At 32.6% G+C, this 14,776-nt stretch overlaps 1 protein-coding gene and 3 long non-coding RNA genes across 4 annotated transcripts in view; 2 read left to right on the plus strand and 2 right to left on the minus strand.

The window, feature by feature from the left end:
* Positions 1–1,922: 1,922 nt before the first annotated feature.
* On the minus strand, positions 1,923–3,665 carry LOC148692760 (uncharacterized). The gene is made up of 2 exons (XR_015953036.1): positions 3,267–3,665; positions 1,923–3,070 (listed from the first exon to the last, which is right to left on the minus strand). It is a non-coding gene; the product is annotated as an uncharacterized LOC148692760 (long non-coding RNA).
* A 1,078-nt stretch (positions 3,666–4,743) lies between these two features.
* The window catches only part of LOC148692761 (putative disease resistance protein At4g27220), a 91,669-nt gene continuing 81,636 nt past the window's right edge, over positions 4,744–14,776 (plus strand). The window contains exon 1 of the mRNA XM_088679061.1: positions 4,744–5,343. Within this exon, the coding sequence (XP_088535187.1) occupies positions 4,815–5,343 (529 nt within the window). The 5' untranslated portion in view covers positions 4,744–4,814. The remainder of the gene's footprint in view (positions 5,344–14,776) is intronic.
* Positions 6,680–12,190, minus strand: LOC148692762 (uncharacterized). The gene is made up of 2 exons (XR_015952949.1): positions 11,208–12,190; positions 6,680–6,884 (listed from the first exon to the last, which is right to left on the minus strand). It is a non-coding gene; the product is annotated as an uncharacterized LOC148692762 (long non-coding RNA).
* Positions 7,172–8,913, plus strand: LOC148692763 (uncharacterized). Its single transcript, XR_015952950.1, has 2 exons — positions 7,172–8,208; positions 8,703–8,913. It is a non-coding gene; the product is annotated as an uncharacterized LOC148692763 (long non-coding RNA).

The following is a 14,776-nucleotide window of genomic DNA, read 5'->3' on the forward strand; positions in this document are numbered from 1 at the left end:
ATGAATATATTAGCCTCTCCGCACGCACGCATTTTTGCATCACGGGCGCTACGTGCCCCTAAATGTGTATTGCGTTAGTTTTTTTTCATTGTAATTGTCAAGATATATTTAAAATGTATTGTGTAAAGAGGAACTTTTTCGTTACCATGCACATCCTAAAAAATTATTCAGTTTTTCGTTTTCACTTTGCGTAAAGTAATGATTTAAATGTTACGCAAAGTGAAAACGAAAAACATAACTTTTTAGGACTTTATCATGTTTACAAAATTAAATAGTAAGAAATGTTAAATGTAATTGTGAAGATTTTGCATTAGTTTTTTTCCATTGTATTGTGAAGATATAATTTAAATGTATTGTGCAAAGATGAACTTTTTCTTTACCATGCATGTCCTAAAAAATTATCATGTTTTTCGTTTTCACTTTGCATAAAGTATTGATTTAAATATTATTTATGCAATTGTCAAACAACATGGGTTAAATGTTTTCTTGCATTAGTTGATTCTTGCTAGACTGTCTGTCAACTTTTTCGTTACCATGCACGTCCTAAAAAGTCGTTAAGTTTTTCGTTTTCACTTTGCGTAAAGTAATGATTAAATGTTACGCAAAGTGAAAATGAAAAACATGACAACTTTTTAGGACGTTATCATGTTTACAAAATTAAATAGTAAGAAATGTTAATGTAATTGTGAAGATTTTGCATTAGTTTTTTTTTTCCATTGTAATTATTAAGATATATTTTAGATGTATTGTGCAAAGATGAACTTTTTCTTTATCATGCACGTCCTAAAAAGTTGTCATGTTTTTCGTTTTCACTTTGTGTAAAGTAATGATTTAAATGTTATTTACACAATTGTCAAACAACATGGGATTTTGGATGCAAGTTCCTACCTAAAGTCCATAAATAATAGTAAGTAGATGTAAATAAAAGAAGAGTAGATGAAAACATTAAGTACTCGCCTAGACTACTATAAAAAACAGTAAGTAGACATGCCAACGGAAGAGCTGACACCTATACAAAGGTGTTCTTACTATAAAAAGGTAGTATGTTGTATGTTCCTACCTGTTTATGTGAGATGTATTTTTTTTATCACAGGTGCTATCGCCCCTTGAGATGTGTTGTGCTAGCTATTTTTTTGTCATAATGCGTCTTAAAATAAAATATATCATACATTGAAAATAAAAGGAAATAAAACATAATTAACTCGGATGTAAAATGCATGAGAAAAAAAAAAAGACTCTTTGCACGTACGAAAGCACGTTAGAAAAAGCTAGTAATGAATAAAGGAAGAAATACAGCAAGGAACCAAGATATTTCATATGTATCATCTTTTCCTTGCCGTTTATCTTATTAAAATTTGCTAAAAATGAGTTGATAAGTTTGTGGCTTCATAATATAATATATATACTATTTTTTCTAGACATATATGTTACACTTTCCCATTCCACCGCAAATTGCTTTGTCAATTCAATAGCACCACAACACTAATGCTTGTTTCCATAACTGCAAACGGAGTTTTTGAATGAGAATATGAGTTGAGGTGTAAATTGCATTATAGTATGTAGTAATTAAAGTGTACATACATTGACAAAAATAAGAAAAAAAAAATAGTCATATCCAAAGGAAAATGCATCATTTGTAGCTTTCTTCACATTTTTTTTCTTATGGGATTGCTTTGATTTTTCTTGTATTGTCTTTACTGCAACCATGGATCTGACACCATTGTATAAGTGTTATTATTCTCAATAGAATGCAAATTTCATTCAACTTGGAGAAATACTATTTGAGCAGCGAAGCTTAAATCCTGCTCCACTACACTCATTTATGTATGATCAAATCACTTGTCATAGATATTGCATTGCATTTTAAACATTTGCACATAATATTTTAATTGGTATTGACAATGAAATAAAAACATTAGAGATGACCACCTCAATTATTCTAAAATCTTGAATTAACATAAAGTAATGATACAATTAGATTACCGATTGTTAGGCATTTAGAAGAAAAATAATAAAAATGAATCATTCCAAACACCAACAAAACGGAAAAGAGAACCGAAAAAGGTCTTGAATCTTCAAGTTCCTTAGCCAAGCAATCCTTATGCAGTATCGCAAGCCAAAAGTCTTTTACGCCTATATAGAATTTTGTCCACATACCATGTAATTCATATTGCATTCAAAAAAGGCTTTTTCATATAAAAAAAAGTACATAGCAAATCATATACAAATTTATAGCTAGAAAAATAGTGTGCACATTTACTATTGAGAACATCTAAAATTAAACTAATAGAAATTAAACTATCCAATTATTATTACAAACAGGTTGGCAATCAGTATTAAGAAAAAGCTGCTTGACGGAAGACAATGATCTTTGTTCTTCAATCTTACAATAAAATGAATAAAGTTTTAGACATAGCTTACCAAAGAAAAAAAATGCAAAACAAAGAGTCATTTACTCGTCAACTTGTCACAAATTTGTGCAGTTTTTTATTGTCTCCAAGTATATTTTGGCTCTCCCTCTAAATCGCTTTCTCTATCCCCATGTAGTTTATATTTAATTTAATTCCTAATCACATTTGGTATATATAGTTTATCAGTAATACAAATTGGAATTTATAAACACTTACAATGCCAAGTTGTTAACATATATACTTGAGCATCTCTGATCTTCATCCGAATCGTCGCTGTCTCGGAGTCTTAGTAATTTGCACACCACGGTCACCTCAGACCTTATTCAAAGACTGCGTCGAAAAAGAAGGGGCCGCGTTCCATCTTTAAGGGCCAGGGGAAAACAATTTTTGGTTACAAAGAAACCAATCAAACATCATATCAACCGCATAAAACCCCATATAATATGCTATTTTTTTTTATCAAAATAATACGCGGATTATGCAGACAAAAATAAAATAGCGAGAAATAAAAAAGAACAATACAAATAGATAAAAAGTACCAATTAACAGAACAAAGAAAGCTAATGTAGAATAGAATATATTTATGAGAAGAATTGGTTCTCTTCAGCGTGTGGATTACATTCTCTTAGAAGAGGCCAAGGCTATCTTCTTGTTTTTGCCTGTCCATGAGATAACTCAAAACATTAAGTATATGAAGTTTAAAATTAAAAAAAAAAACAAAAAGACAACAAAAGAAAGCTGAGCAAATGGGGAGTAAGAGATCAAACAAACAGCGTGTGGTTGAATAACCTTCTTGGTTATCTTCTAGGGAACACCATCTTGGTTCTCTTATGGGGAAAATTATGATAGTCTTACCTCCTTTGCCGAAGCCTTGAAAATTCTGCCTTCTTGTTTGTGCCTGTCCACCACTTTTAAAATCCCCAAATCAACTTTGAACTGCAAACCCATATTGTAATTCAATAAAACCTGAACAAAGTGAATTAGGATTAAACAATTCGATGTTGAAGAAGCATCAAATGAAATAAGGTGGACCGGTACCCATAAATTATATTAAAGGAGAAGCATAGATGAAGAAACACCAAATTGTAAGGTGGACGAAGAAGCACCAACAAAAAAAGAGGGGTACGTGAAGTTGAGTGGGTTTCTCCCGAATAGAAATGTGGGGTAGTTGGGGTTTTAATCGTGCAACTCTGCAACCACTACAACTGCTTGTGGGGAGTTTGTTGGGTTTGGGGTGGCTTCAGTCTAGAACTCTGTAACTGCACAATTGCTTCTCTATATTTATTTATTTTTTTGGTTTTTTTAGAGAGAAAGAATGTGATGAGTAATCAAACGGTCATAATTAATCTAAAGTATGGGTGGCTTTCATATTTTGTTTATTACGATTTTAACCTTATTTTATTTGTATTTTACGATTATTACCCATTTATATTGGGATAGTTTTGTGCTGTTTTATTGAAAAGAGAGGATATTTTTGGCATTTTGGAATGCTTCACCAAACTGGGGCTCTCCCTTTATATATATAGATATATATAGAAGATGATATTATCTATCATCAAAAGTACGTTTGATATGTGAGATGAGACAGAACATGTTTTGATAATAATAATAATGGCTAAATGTAATATAATTCAAATTTGCATGTAATGATAATTGAATATAAGATTTTTCACGTACAAGTTACGAATAAAGAAGAATACCATTAATTTTTTTTTCACTTTTAATACACATCTAAATAAAATGAAACAAAATGAAAAGGAAAAGGAATAATAGAATTTGAAATAAAAATGAAAAATAAAGGTAAACTGACAGCATAAGGTAATCAATCATGGTAATACAAAATTATTATACTATCCTTAAACTTTGTAGTGCCGTGGAATCTTTATTTTAGTTCTAAAATTCGTTCTACTTATGCTCACGCGATCATATTGATGAGCACTACAAGAAAATATTAAGATGATAGGTCATATGAACGTTTCCTGAGAATGTTTTTGATGGATTTTGCAATATGGCAACCATGATTTGCAAAGCCCACCATTGCAGAGCTCGGTATCGGCCTGACTTGTGGAGCCACCATCGCAAAGAAAAAGAACCTAGAAAGCTCAATCCTTGTCTTTTTCTTTTATAAATGTCGTTTTAGTGAACTGAATGTTCCGATTCCAACATCCAAAATACCACAATGTGAATTTTTTTCATACTACAATTGGATTGTATCTTAGAATTATCCAGTTTTGGAGCATTGATTACGCCATCATGCTGCTTTGTGCTGTATTGTATCATCTTGTTGATCGTGTTTAATTTTCTAGGTTACACCAACTAATTTTCTAGGTTACACCAACTAATCTGGAGGACTCAAATGATGATGATAATCTTGAAAATCTTTATGTATTTGACTGTAATTCAATGGAAGTGGTTTTCCAACTCAAGGGACCAAAGCATGAAGAAAGTAGTCACTCCGTTGAAGCATTCAATAAATTGAGGTCCTTGTGGTTACATACGTTACCAAGTTTAACACGTGTTTGGGAGACAGGTAGTTCACAACCGATGTTCACAGGAAGCAGTTTCGGAAACTTGAAATCGCTGGAGGTCCATTGTTGCAACCAGTTGAAATACTTGTTTTCTTCGTCCATAGTCAAACTCCTTGCGAGTGTAAAGGACATAAAAGTTACGAACTGTGAGCAGATGGAAGAAATCGTTGCCGCAGAAGAACAAACAGCTGAAATAATTACATTACCTAAAGTGAAGTCCATCAAGCTTAAAAGTCTGCCAAAACTCAAGTATTTTTGTGGTGAAGCTTATACTTTGAAGTTGCCGTCTTTGGAGTTATTGAAGGTTATTAATGTGCAAGACTTAAGGCCATTTGATTCTAAGCTTGTTGACACGCATAATCCCCGATTGCAAGTAAAACCCGCATTTCGACAGGAATGGACAAATTTTTACTACAAATTTAGGGAAAGCATAATCAACAGTTCATATTTAGTTTGACAAAAGTGTTCTCAAAATTTAGTCAAATACCATATAATTGTGCATATGTTCACACTAAAGTGTATTTAAGTAATTTTATTTTTTAAAACTCAATTCAATCTCAAGAAAACATCTGTCTTTTATTTCTAAAACATGAAGGATAATGATGACGAATTGTGCAGTGAGGTTGAAAATGAAGATGATGAATTCTACAGGGAGGATGAAGATGACTAACACAAAGGTTAGCATGTTTCCATCTCCAACTTCTTCTAGGTTTAGTAAAAACTGATGAAATTATCTATAAAGTACTCAAAAAATTATTCTACCATGTTTTAAGGAATATATACATACATGGATAGTACTTTAAAAATTGAACAATAAGGATCGTCGAACCACATTCTGCAAGTTGATCTATAATATGCACTCTAAAAGTACTAATCTTGAGAAGCCATTGATATGAACAAGATTGAACCATGATCAGCAACGAACAAGCAAAGATCTTCACCTCTCTCTACACGCCTTATGCACTCCTATATGGGGTAGTGTTTTGTGCTAGAATAATGTGTATAAAAGTGGGACCTAAGCCTTATATTTATAGGTAAGAGTATTAGGCTTCTTGCCCATAAAGAAAACCCTAATATAGATCTGTAGCACCTCTAAAATCCATGACCTAATAGGATTGATATTCCCAAAAATTATTGATATACTTCACCATAAGTAATCCGGAATAATCAAATATTACTTCCTTTCTTTTATTCTTAATCAATTAGGACTCCTAAATAGATGTAAGCCCAATAAAAGCCTTACAGCCAGTAGCATTTAAGATGGAAGAAGCTTTTCACACTAGCAACTGCCTCAAGAAACCTTTATCAGATTCCACAATAATATTGGAAATACCTTTTTCTGTTAGCATGTCTCACCTGATCTACAACAAGCATAACCATTTTGAGAAACACATATACAATAAACATAACCGTAGTGCTAAGTGACTTGAAAATTAATTTAGTCCTTAAACCGCTATTTTCTGAAACACATATACAATAAGCATTACCATTTCAACTTATTCCAATTTCAGTGATTTCTAATATTCTCCAATGCATGCAGGACAAGAGTTTACAGAACATTGTGGGTTCAGCAATTCGTTTACCATATCATATGTACAAGCCAATAAAAGGTCATTTGTTGCACCAGAATTTCATTCCAAAAATACTATTTATGTATTATAAATTTCGATTTTGATTATTACTGTTTGTTTCTAAATTGGTGTTTGCTTATTTGTTATGATAATTTGGAAAAGTTGTCTCTAGCTACCAATATTTGCATTTCAATTTATAATGCTAAAAGTTCTGTAATACCATACACGTATAAGATGAATGACATGTTTGTAGAATGACACATGTAATATTGATCATACACATCTAAGCTAAATAATATGATCATTCACTATAAGATCTGATATTAATTCATAAAATCTGGTTTTCCCCTAAACGTAACGGAAATCATATTTATCTAGGCATGCATAATCTATATATATAAAGGGAGAGCCCCAGTTTGGTGAAGCATTCCAAAATGCCAAAAATATCCTCTCTTTTCAATAAAACAGCACAAAACTATCCCAATATAAATGGGTAATAATCGTAAAATACAAATAAAATAAGGTTAAAATCGTAATAAACAAAATATGAAAGCCACCCATACTTTAGATTAATTATGACCGTTTGATTACTCATCACATTCTTTCTCTCTAAAAAAACCAAAAAAATAAATAAATATAGAGAAGCAATTGTGCAGTTACAGAGTTCTAGACTGAAGCCACCCCAAACCCAACAAACTCCCCACAAGCAGTTGTAGTGGTTGCAGAGTTGCACGATTAAAACCCCAACTACCCCACATTTCTATTCGGGAGAAACCCACTCAACTTCACGTACCCCTCTTTTTTTGTTGGTGCTTCTTCGTCCACCTTACAATTTGGTGTTTCTTCATCTATGCTTCTCCTTTAATATAATTTATGGGTACCGGTCCACCTTATTTCATTTGATGCTTCTTCAACATCGAATTGTTTAATCCTAATTCACTTTGTTCAGGTTTTATTGAATTACAATATGGGTTTGCAGTTCAAAGTTGATTTGGGGATTTTAAAAGTGGTGGACAGGCACAAACAAGAAGGCAGAATTTTCAAGGCTTCGGCAAAGGAGGTAAGACTATCATAATTTTCCCCAGAAGAGAACCAAGATGGTGTTCCCTAGAAGATAACCAAGAAGGTTATTCAACCACACGCTGTTTGTTTGATCTCTTACTCCCCATTTGCTCAGCTTTCTTTTGTTGTCTTTTTGTTTTTTTTTTTAATTTTAAACTTCATATACTTAATGTTTTGAGTTATCTCATGGACAGGCAAAAACAAGAAGATAGCCTTGGCCTCTTCTAAGAGAATGTAATCCACACGCTGAAGAGAACCAATTCTTCTCATAAATATATTCTATTCTACATTAGCTTTCTTTGTTCTGTTAATTGGTACTTTTTATCTATTTGTATTGTTCTTTTTTATTTCTCGCTATTTTATTTTTGTCTGCATAATCCGCGTATTATTTTGATAAAAAAAATAGCATATTATATGGGGTTTTATGCGGTTGATATGATGTTTGATTGGTTTCTTTGTAACCAAAAATTGTTTTCCCCTGGCCCTTAAAGATGGAACGCGGCCCCTTCTTTTTCGACTCAGTCTTTGAATAAGGTCTGAGGTGACCGTGGTGTGCAAATTACTAAGACTCCGAGACAGCGACGATTCGGATGAAGATCAGAGATGCTCAAGTATATATGTTAACAACTTGGCATTGTAAGTGTTTATAAATTCCAATTTGTATTACTGATAAACTATATATACCAAATGTGATTAGGAATTAAATTAAATATAAACTACATGGGGATAGAGAAAGCGATTTAGAGGGAGAGCCAAAATATACTTGGAGACAATAAAAAACTGCACAAATTTGTGACAAGTTGACGAGTAAATGACTCTTTGTTTTGCATTTTTTTTCTTTGGTAAGCTATGTCTAAAACTTTATTCATTTTATTGTAAGATTGAAGAACAAAGATCATTGTCTTCCGTCAAGCAGCTTTTTCTTAATACTGATTGCCAACCTGTTTGTAATAATAATTGGATAGTTTAATTTCTATTAGTTTAATTTTAGATGTTCTCAATAGTAAATGTGCACACTATTTTTCTAGCTATAAATTTGTATATGATTTGCTATGTACTTTTTTTTATATGAAAAAGCCTTTTTTGAATGCAATATGAATTACATGGTATGTGGACAAAATTCTATATAGGCGTAAAAGACTTTTGGCTTGCGATACTGCATAAGGATTGCTTGGCTAAGGAACTTGAAGATTCAAGACCTTTTTCGGTTCTCTTTTCCGTTTTGTTGGTGTTTGGAATGATTCATTTTTATTATTTTTCTTCTAAATGCCTAACAATCGGTAATCTAATTGTATCATTACTTTATGTTAATTCAAGATTTTAGAATAATTGAGGTGGTCATCTCTAATGTTTTTATTTCATTGTCAATACCAATTAAAATATTATGTGCAAATGTTTAAAATGCAATGCAATATCTATGACAAGTGATTTGATCATACATAAATGAGTGTAGTGGAGCAGGATTTAAGCTTCGCTGCTCAAATAGTATTTCTCCAAGTTGAATGAAATTTGCATTCTATTGAGAATAATAACACTTATACAATGGTGTCAGTTCCATGGTTGCAGTAAAGACAATACAAGAAAAATCAAAGCAATCCCATAAGAAAAAAAATGTGAAGAAAGCTACAAATGATGCATTTTCCTTTGGATATGACTATTTTTATTTTTCTTATTTTTGTCAATGTATGTACACTTTAATTACTACATACTATAATGCAATTTACACCTCAACTCATATTCTCATTCAAAAACTCCGTTTGCAGTTATGGAAACAAGCATTAGTGTTGTGGTGCTATTGAATTGACAAAGCAATTTGCGGTGGAATGGGAAAGTGTAACATATATGTCTAGAAAAAATAGTATATATATTATATTATGAAGCCACAAACTTATCAACTCATTTTTAGCAAATTTTAATAAGATAAACGGCAAGGAAAAGATGATACATATGAAATATCTTGGTTCCTTGCTGTATTTCTTCCTTTATTCATTACTAGCTTTTTCTAACGTGCTTTCGTACGTGCAAAGAGTCTTTTTTTTTTTCTCATGCATTTTACATCCGAGTTAATTATGTTTTATTTCCTTTTATTTTCAATGTATGATATATTTTATTTTAAGACGCATTATGACAAAAAAATAGCTAGCACAACACATCTCAAGGGGCGATAGCACCTGTGATAAAAAAAATACCTCTCACATAAACAGGTAGGAACATACAACATACTACCTTTTTATAGTAAGAACACCTTTGTATAGGTGTCAGCTCTTCCGTTGGCATGTCTACTTACTGTTTTTTATAGTAGTCTAGGCGAGTACTTAATGTTTTCATCTACTCTTCTTTTATTTACATCTACTTACTATTATTTATGGACTTTAGGTAGGAACTTGCATCCAAAATCCCATGTTGTTTGACAATTGTGTAAATAACATTTAAATCATTACTTTACACAAAGTGAAAACGAAAAACATGACAACTTTTTAGGACGTGCATGATAAAGAAAAAGTTCATCTTTGCACAATACATCTAAAATATATCTTAATAATTACAATGGAAAAAAAAAACTAATGCAAAATCTTCACAATTACATTAACATTTCTTACTATTTAATTTTGTAAACATGATAACGTCCTAAAAAGTTGTCATGTTTTTCATTTTCACTTTGCGTAACATTTAATCATTACTTTACGCAAAGTGAAAACGAAAAACTTAACGACTTTTTAGGACGTGCATGGTAACGAAAAAGTTGACAGACAGTCTAGCAAGAATCAACTAATGCAAGAAAACATTTAACCCATGTTGTTTGACAATTGCATAAATAATATTTAAATCAATACTTTATGCAAAGTGAAAACGAAAAACATGATAATTTTTTAGGACATGCATGATAAAGAAAAAGTTCATCTTTGCACAATACATTTAAATTATATCTTCACAATACAATGGAAAAAAACTAATGCAAAATCTTCACAATTACATTTAACATTTCTTACTATTTAATTTTGTAAACATGATAAAGTCCTAAAAAGTTATGTTTTTCGTTTTCACTTTGCGTAACATTTAAATCATTACTTTACGCAAAGTGAAAACGAAAAACTGAATAATTTTTTAGGATGTGCATGGTAACGAAAAAGTTCCTCTTTACACAATACATTTTAAATATATCTTGACAATTACAATGAAAAAAAACTAACGCAATACACATTTAGGGGCACGTAGCGCCCGTGATGCAAAAATGCGTGCGTGCGGAGAGGCTAATATATTCATAAATGAAACAGACAATAAACTTAAAGTCAAACTGAAAATTATATAATTAAATTAATCTGATCATCCAAAAACGCCTTGGCTTTTTTTTCTTCAGAAGACTACATATTTATACATAATGGGCAGGTGCAAAAAGACTAAGTTAGATGATTGAACATAATAAAAAATTGAAAATAATAAGAAATTGTTGTGATGGACACAAACACAATTTATAAAATAATCACTTAAGAAATATAAGAATATCTAAAACAACACATCTTTGGGGCGCGTAGCGCCCGTGATGCAAAAATGCCTCTCGCACGCACGTTAGTGCGTGCAGAGAGGCTAGTATTTGATAAAGAAAAAACATTTCTTAAATAAATGTCCACCCACACCTCAGGCTAGCTATCCCTTGAGTAGCCTTGTCTACCAAATAGGTAAGTTCAAGCAACTTCAAGAGAGAATTTCCTCCACATTAAGTCTTAAACATCTACTGGACAGCAGGCAATTCAAAACCAAAGTAAGCTGCTGAATACAACTACAATAAACAAGGAATCAGGCTAAGCTATTGCCTTCATCATAACATAATTTTGGCCCCCATTTTCTAATTTCCTACCACATTTTCACATTCTTTCCATGAATTTTATAATTCCTATGCAAAAGAGTTCATTCATTGCCTATTAACAATAATACAAGGTTCTACAGAGTTCAATCCCACATCATGCTATAGACATGCTTCAACTATCAACCGGGAACGTAATCGTTAGGGATTTCAACAACTTCACAGATACAACAATCACCATAAGTCTCATCTCCAACATTCATACAGAAAATCGAATAAAATTCGAAATCAAGAATCAATCCCAAAACTGAAAGTTGAAAATTTGGAAAAAGAACTTACATTGGAGAACAGCCCACGAGAAGAGGATCATTTCTACCTCTTGGGTCGAGGTCCAATTCCGGTGATATTGGCCGGAAGTTGGACGGAAAACCCTGGGTCACCGTTTCTTAAATTAGAAATTGAGGAAAATCGCCTACGAATTTATAGAAACTAACTTGGGGATTGGATAAAGGACGGCAAGAGCATTCTGGATGTGTAGTTTCACAGGCGTTGGTGACCGGTGAACGACGGAGATGTTGCGTCGGCAGTCGTCGGCTCGCTAAGAGAAGAGGGAGAGAGGATGCGGGAGGGAGGGAGCAGAGACAAAAAGAAAAGATAAGGACAAGAAATAAAGAAATTTATAATAGAAATGAAAAATAAAGGTAAACGGACAGCATAAGATAATCAATCAACCATAGTAATACAAAATTATCATACTACCCTTAAACTTTGTAATTTCGTGGAATCTTTATTTTAATTCTAATGGTTGCGCTCACAAGTTTGTATTGATGCGTACTACGAGAAAATATTAAGATGATAGGTCATTTGAGAGTTTTCGTTGAGAATTCTTCTGATGGATTTAGCAATATGGCATTCATGATTTGTAGAGCTCAGTATCGGCCTGACTTGTGGAGCCACCAACACAAAGAAGAACTTGGAAAGTTCAATTCTTGTCTTTTTCTTATATAACAGTGTCATTTTAGTGAACTGAATGTTCCGATTCCAACATCTAAAATACCACAATTGGAATTTTTTCATACTTCAATTGGATTGTATCTTAAAATTATGGTAGTTTTGGATTGAATTACCACTAACAAAAATGTGAGCATTGGTCACGATATTATGTTGCTTTGTGTTGGATTTCATTAGAGATCGTAATTAATCAATCACCCCTTTTGTGTCTCCCTCCAAAAGCTCAAATTGAAATTGGAACTTTCAAAAAAAAAAAAAAAAAACAAAACAAAAAACAAAAAAAGAGCAACCCTGAACTCCATAGCAAATCAGAGCCCAATTTGACAACCAAGATCTTCATTGTTCAAGCATCAATGTTCTCTTAAATTCGCTGTGAGCAACCCGCCATGAAATCTCCTTCATGGGCATCTCATAAAATTAGAATGTACAAAGAAGATTAGTGTCATTCCTAAGCTAGGATTACACGGTTGAATCGCAAAATAGTTCCTCCCCCACTCTTTGATTCTCTCTTTCACCTAACAATATTTTACTCTACCTTTTCACCCTAAGTAAGAAATGAGCCTTTGTCAGCATCTTTTGCTCTATTTGACTGAACGACAAATTTTGATTGTCTAAATATTATATCAAACTACAAATAATATTGATATTAGGTTAAATAGCCAAAATGGTTCCTGAGATTTGCATAATCAATAGAAATGATCCATGAGATTGTCCACCATCTATGATTTTGGTCCTTCTGTTAAAAACTCTTTGGGCAATTTTCAAAGCTTCGTAACTCAATTGATTCTAAATCAAATTCGACTCATAATATATCAAAATGAAGATAGGAAAGTGTAGAACAAGATTATACTTATTTGGAAGCCCAATAGTAAAGTGTTGAACAAGATTATACTTATTTGTAAGCCCAATAGTAGCCGGAGATGGCCAGAAAATAGCTTGAAAGGAGACTGGTCCACATGAAAATTGAAAAACTCACCGAAAACTGGGTAAACTTTAAATGTTCATAACTTCTTCAATACTCAACGAATCGAGTGATTCAAAAACGAAAATCATACTTTTCGACGAGACGAAGAGAATGGTATCTTTTTCAATGGCTAACTCGCCGTGGTTTGGCCGAAAAACGGCTCAAAAATGGCTAACTTGAAAATGGTTAGCCACTCTAAAATGCCGCCCTTTCTCACTCATACGCACGCCCAGTGATATCTGAAGCAATTTCTCTTCACTTTGGCTCTCTGCATCTCACCAGATGTAAAAAGCCCCGGTTTTTTATTTTTTATTTTACTTTTTCCTCTGTAAATCTAATTTAATGAATTTTTTAATGATGTTTTCATGCTTAGTGGTTACTTATTTCCTTGGATCAATTGTATTTGTCTAATAGAGGAGGTATCATGCAATTTCGTATTGTTTGTTTTGTCTTGATATCTTCTTGCTGGTGTGAACGTTATGCCAATCCGACGATCTCGATATTTTCTTTGATCATTTTGGGGCGCAGGTGGAAGGTGAGAGAGAGAACTGCAAATCATTTTCTGGAATATTGAGGTGGAAGTTCCTTGAATTGATAATCTGGCCTTTCCCAACTCAAAACAAGTTCTATTATTGTGCTGCACCGGAGTGATGGCAACCGTGTTACATTCCGAGTCCAGACCATATGCTTGCTGGTGGGATAGTCACGTTTCAAGGAATTCAAAACGGCTTCAGGAGAATCTTACAGGTCTTGATTTTTTTCCGTAAAATTTCTCTGTTTAGTAGGACAAAACAAAGGACAGTATAAGACTCTCATGTCCTGTTACTTTTCTTTAAAACTATGATCAATATCATCTACGTTCCCATTTGAACATGAAACTATCTCAAGTTATGTGATCTATGATATTAGCATGATATAATGTCAAGCATATGAAAATGTTTTAAAAGAAATTTTCAGGTCACCAATAAAGAAATGAACGTCTGATTGCTTAGATTCTTAGAATTATCTAATTTATTCATTGGCCTCATATGAAAATTCACCTCTTTAAATGTGGGAGCATGGTATTTAGTAATACATTGCCACCCCTTTAGGTGTTAACAATAAAGAGTGCAAAAGCGCTGCAGCATGAAATTCTGATGTATGTTAACACCATTATCTTAAATGTGGTTTTTTACTGGATTCCACTCTTAATTTTTCTGTGCTCTTTTTTCGCAGAAGTTTCTCTACTTTACATTAATGCTTTACGAATTTGAGTTTTTATCGTCTGATTATTTTATGCAGAGGTTGTATTAATTTTGTTTTAACTGGAAATTTTGGGGTTTCTTAAGGTACAATGTTATCAAATTCGATTTTTCTAATTTTCGGATTTTGGTTTTCCAGGGAGTGGAATTTTGGTCTCTGCAAGATTTTTGGGCTTTGAAATGGGT

The sequence above is a fragment of the Pyrus communis genome, chromosome 11 (assembly GCF_041283825.1).
Source record: "Pyrus communis isolate YQ-2024b chromosome 11, ASM4128382v1, whole genome shotgun sequence".
Lineage (NCBI taxonomy): Eukaryota > Viridiplantae > Streptophyta > Magnoliopsida > Rosales > Rosaceae > Pyrus > Pyrus communis.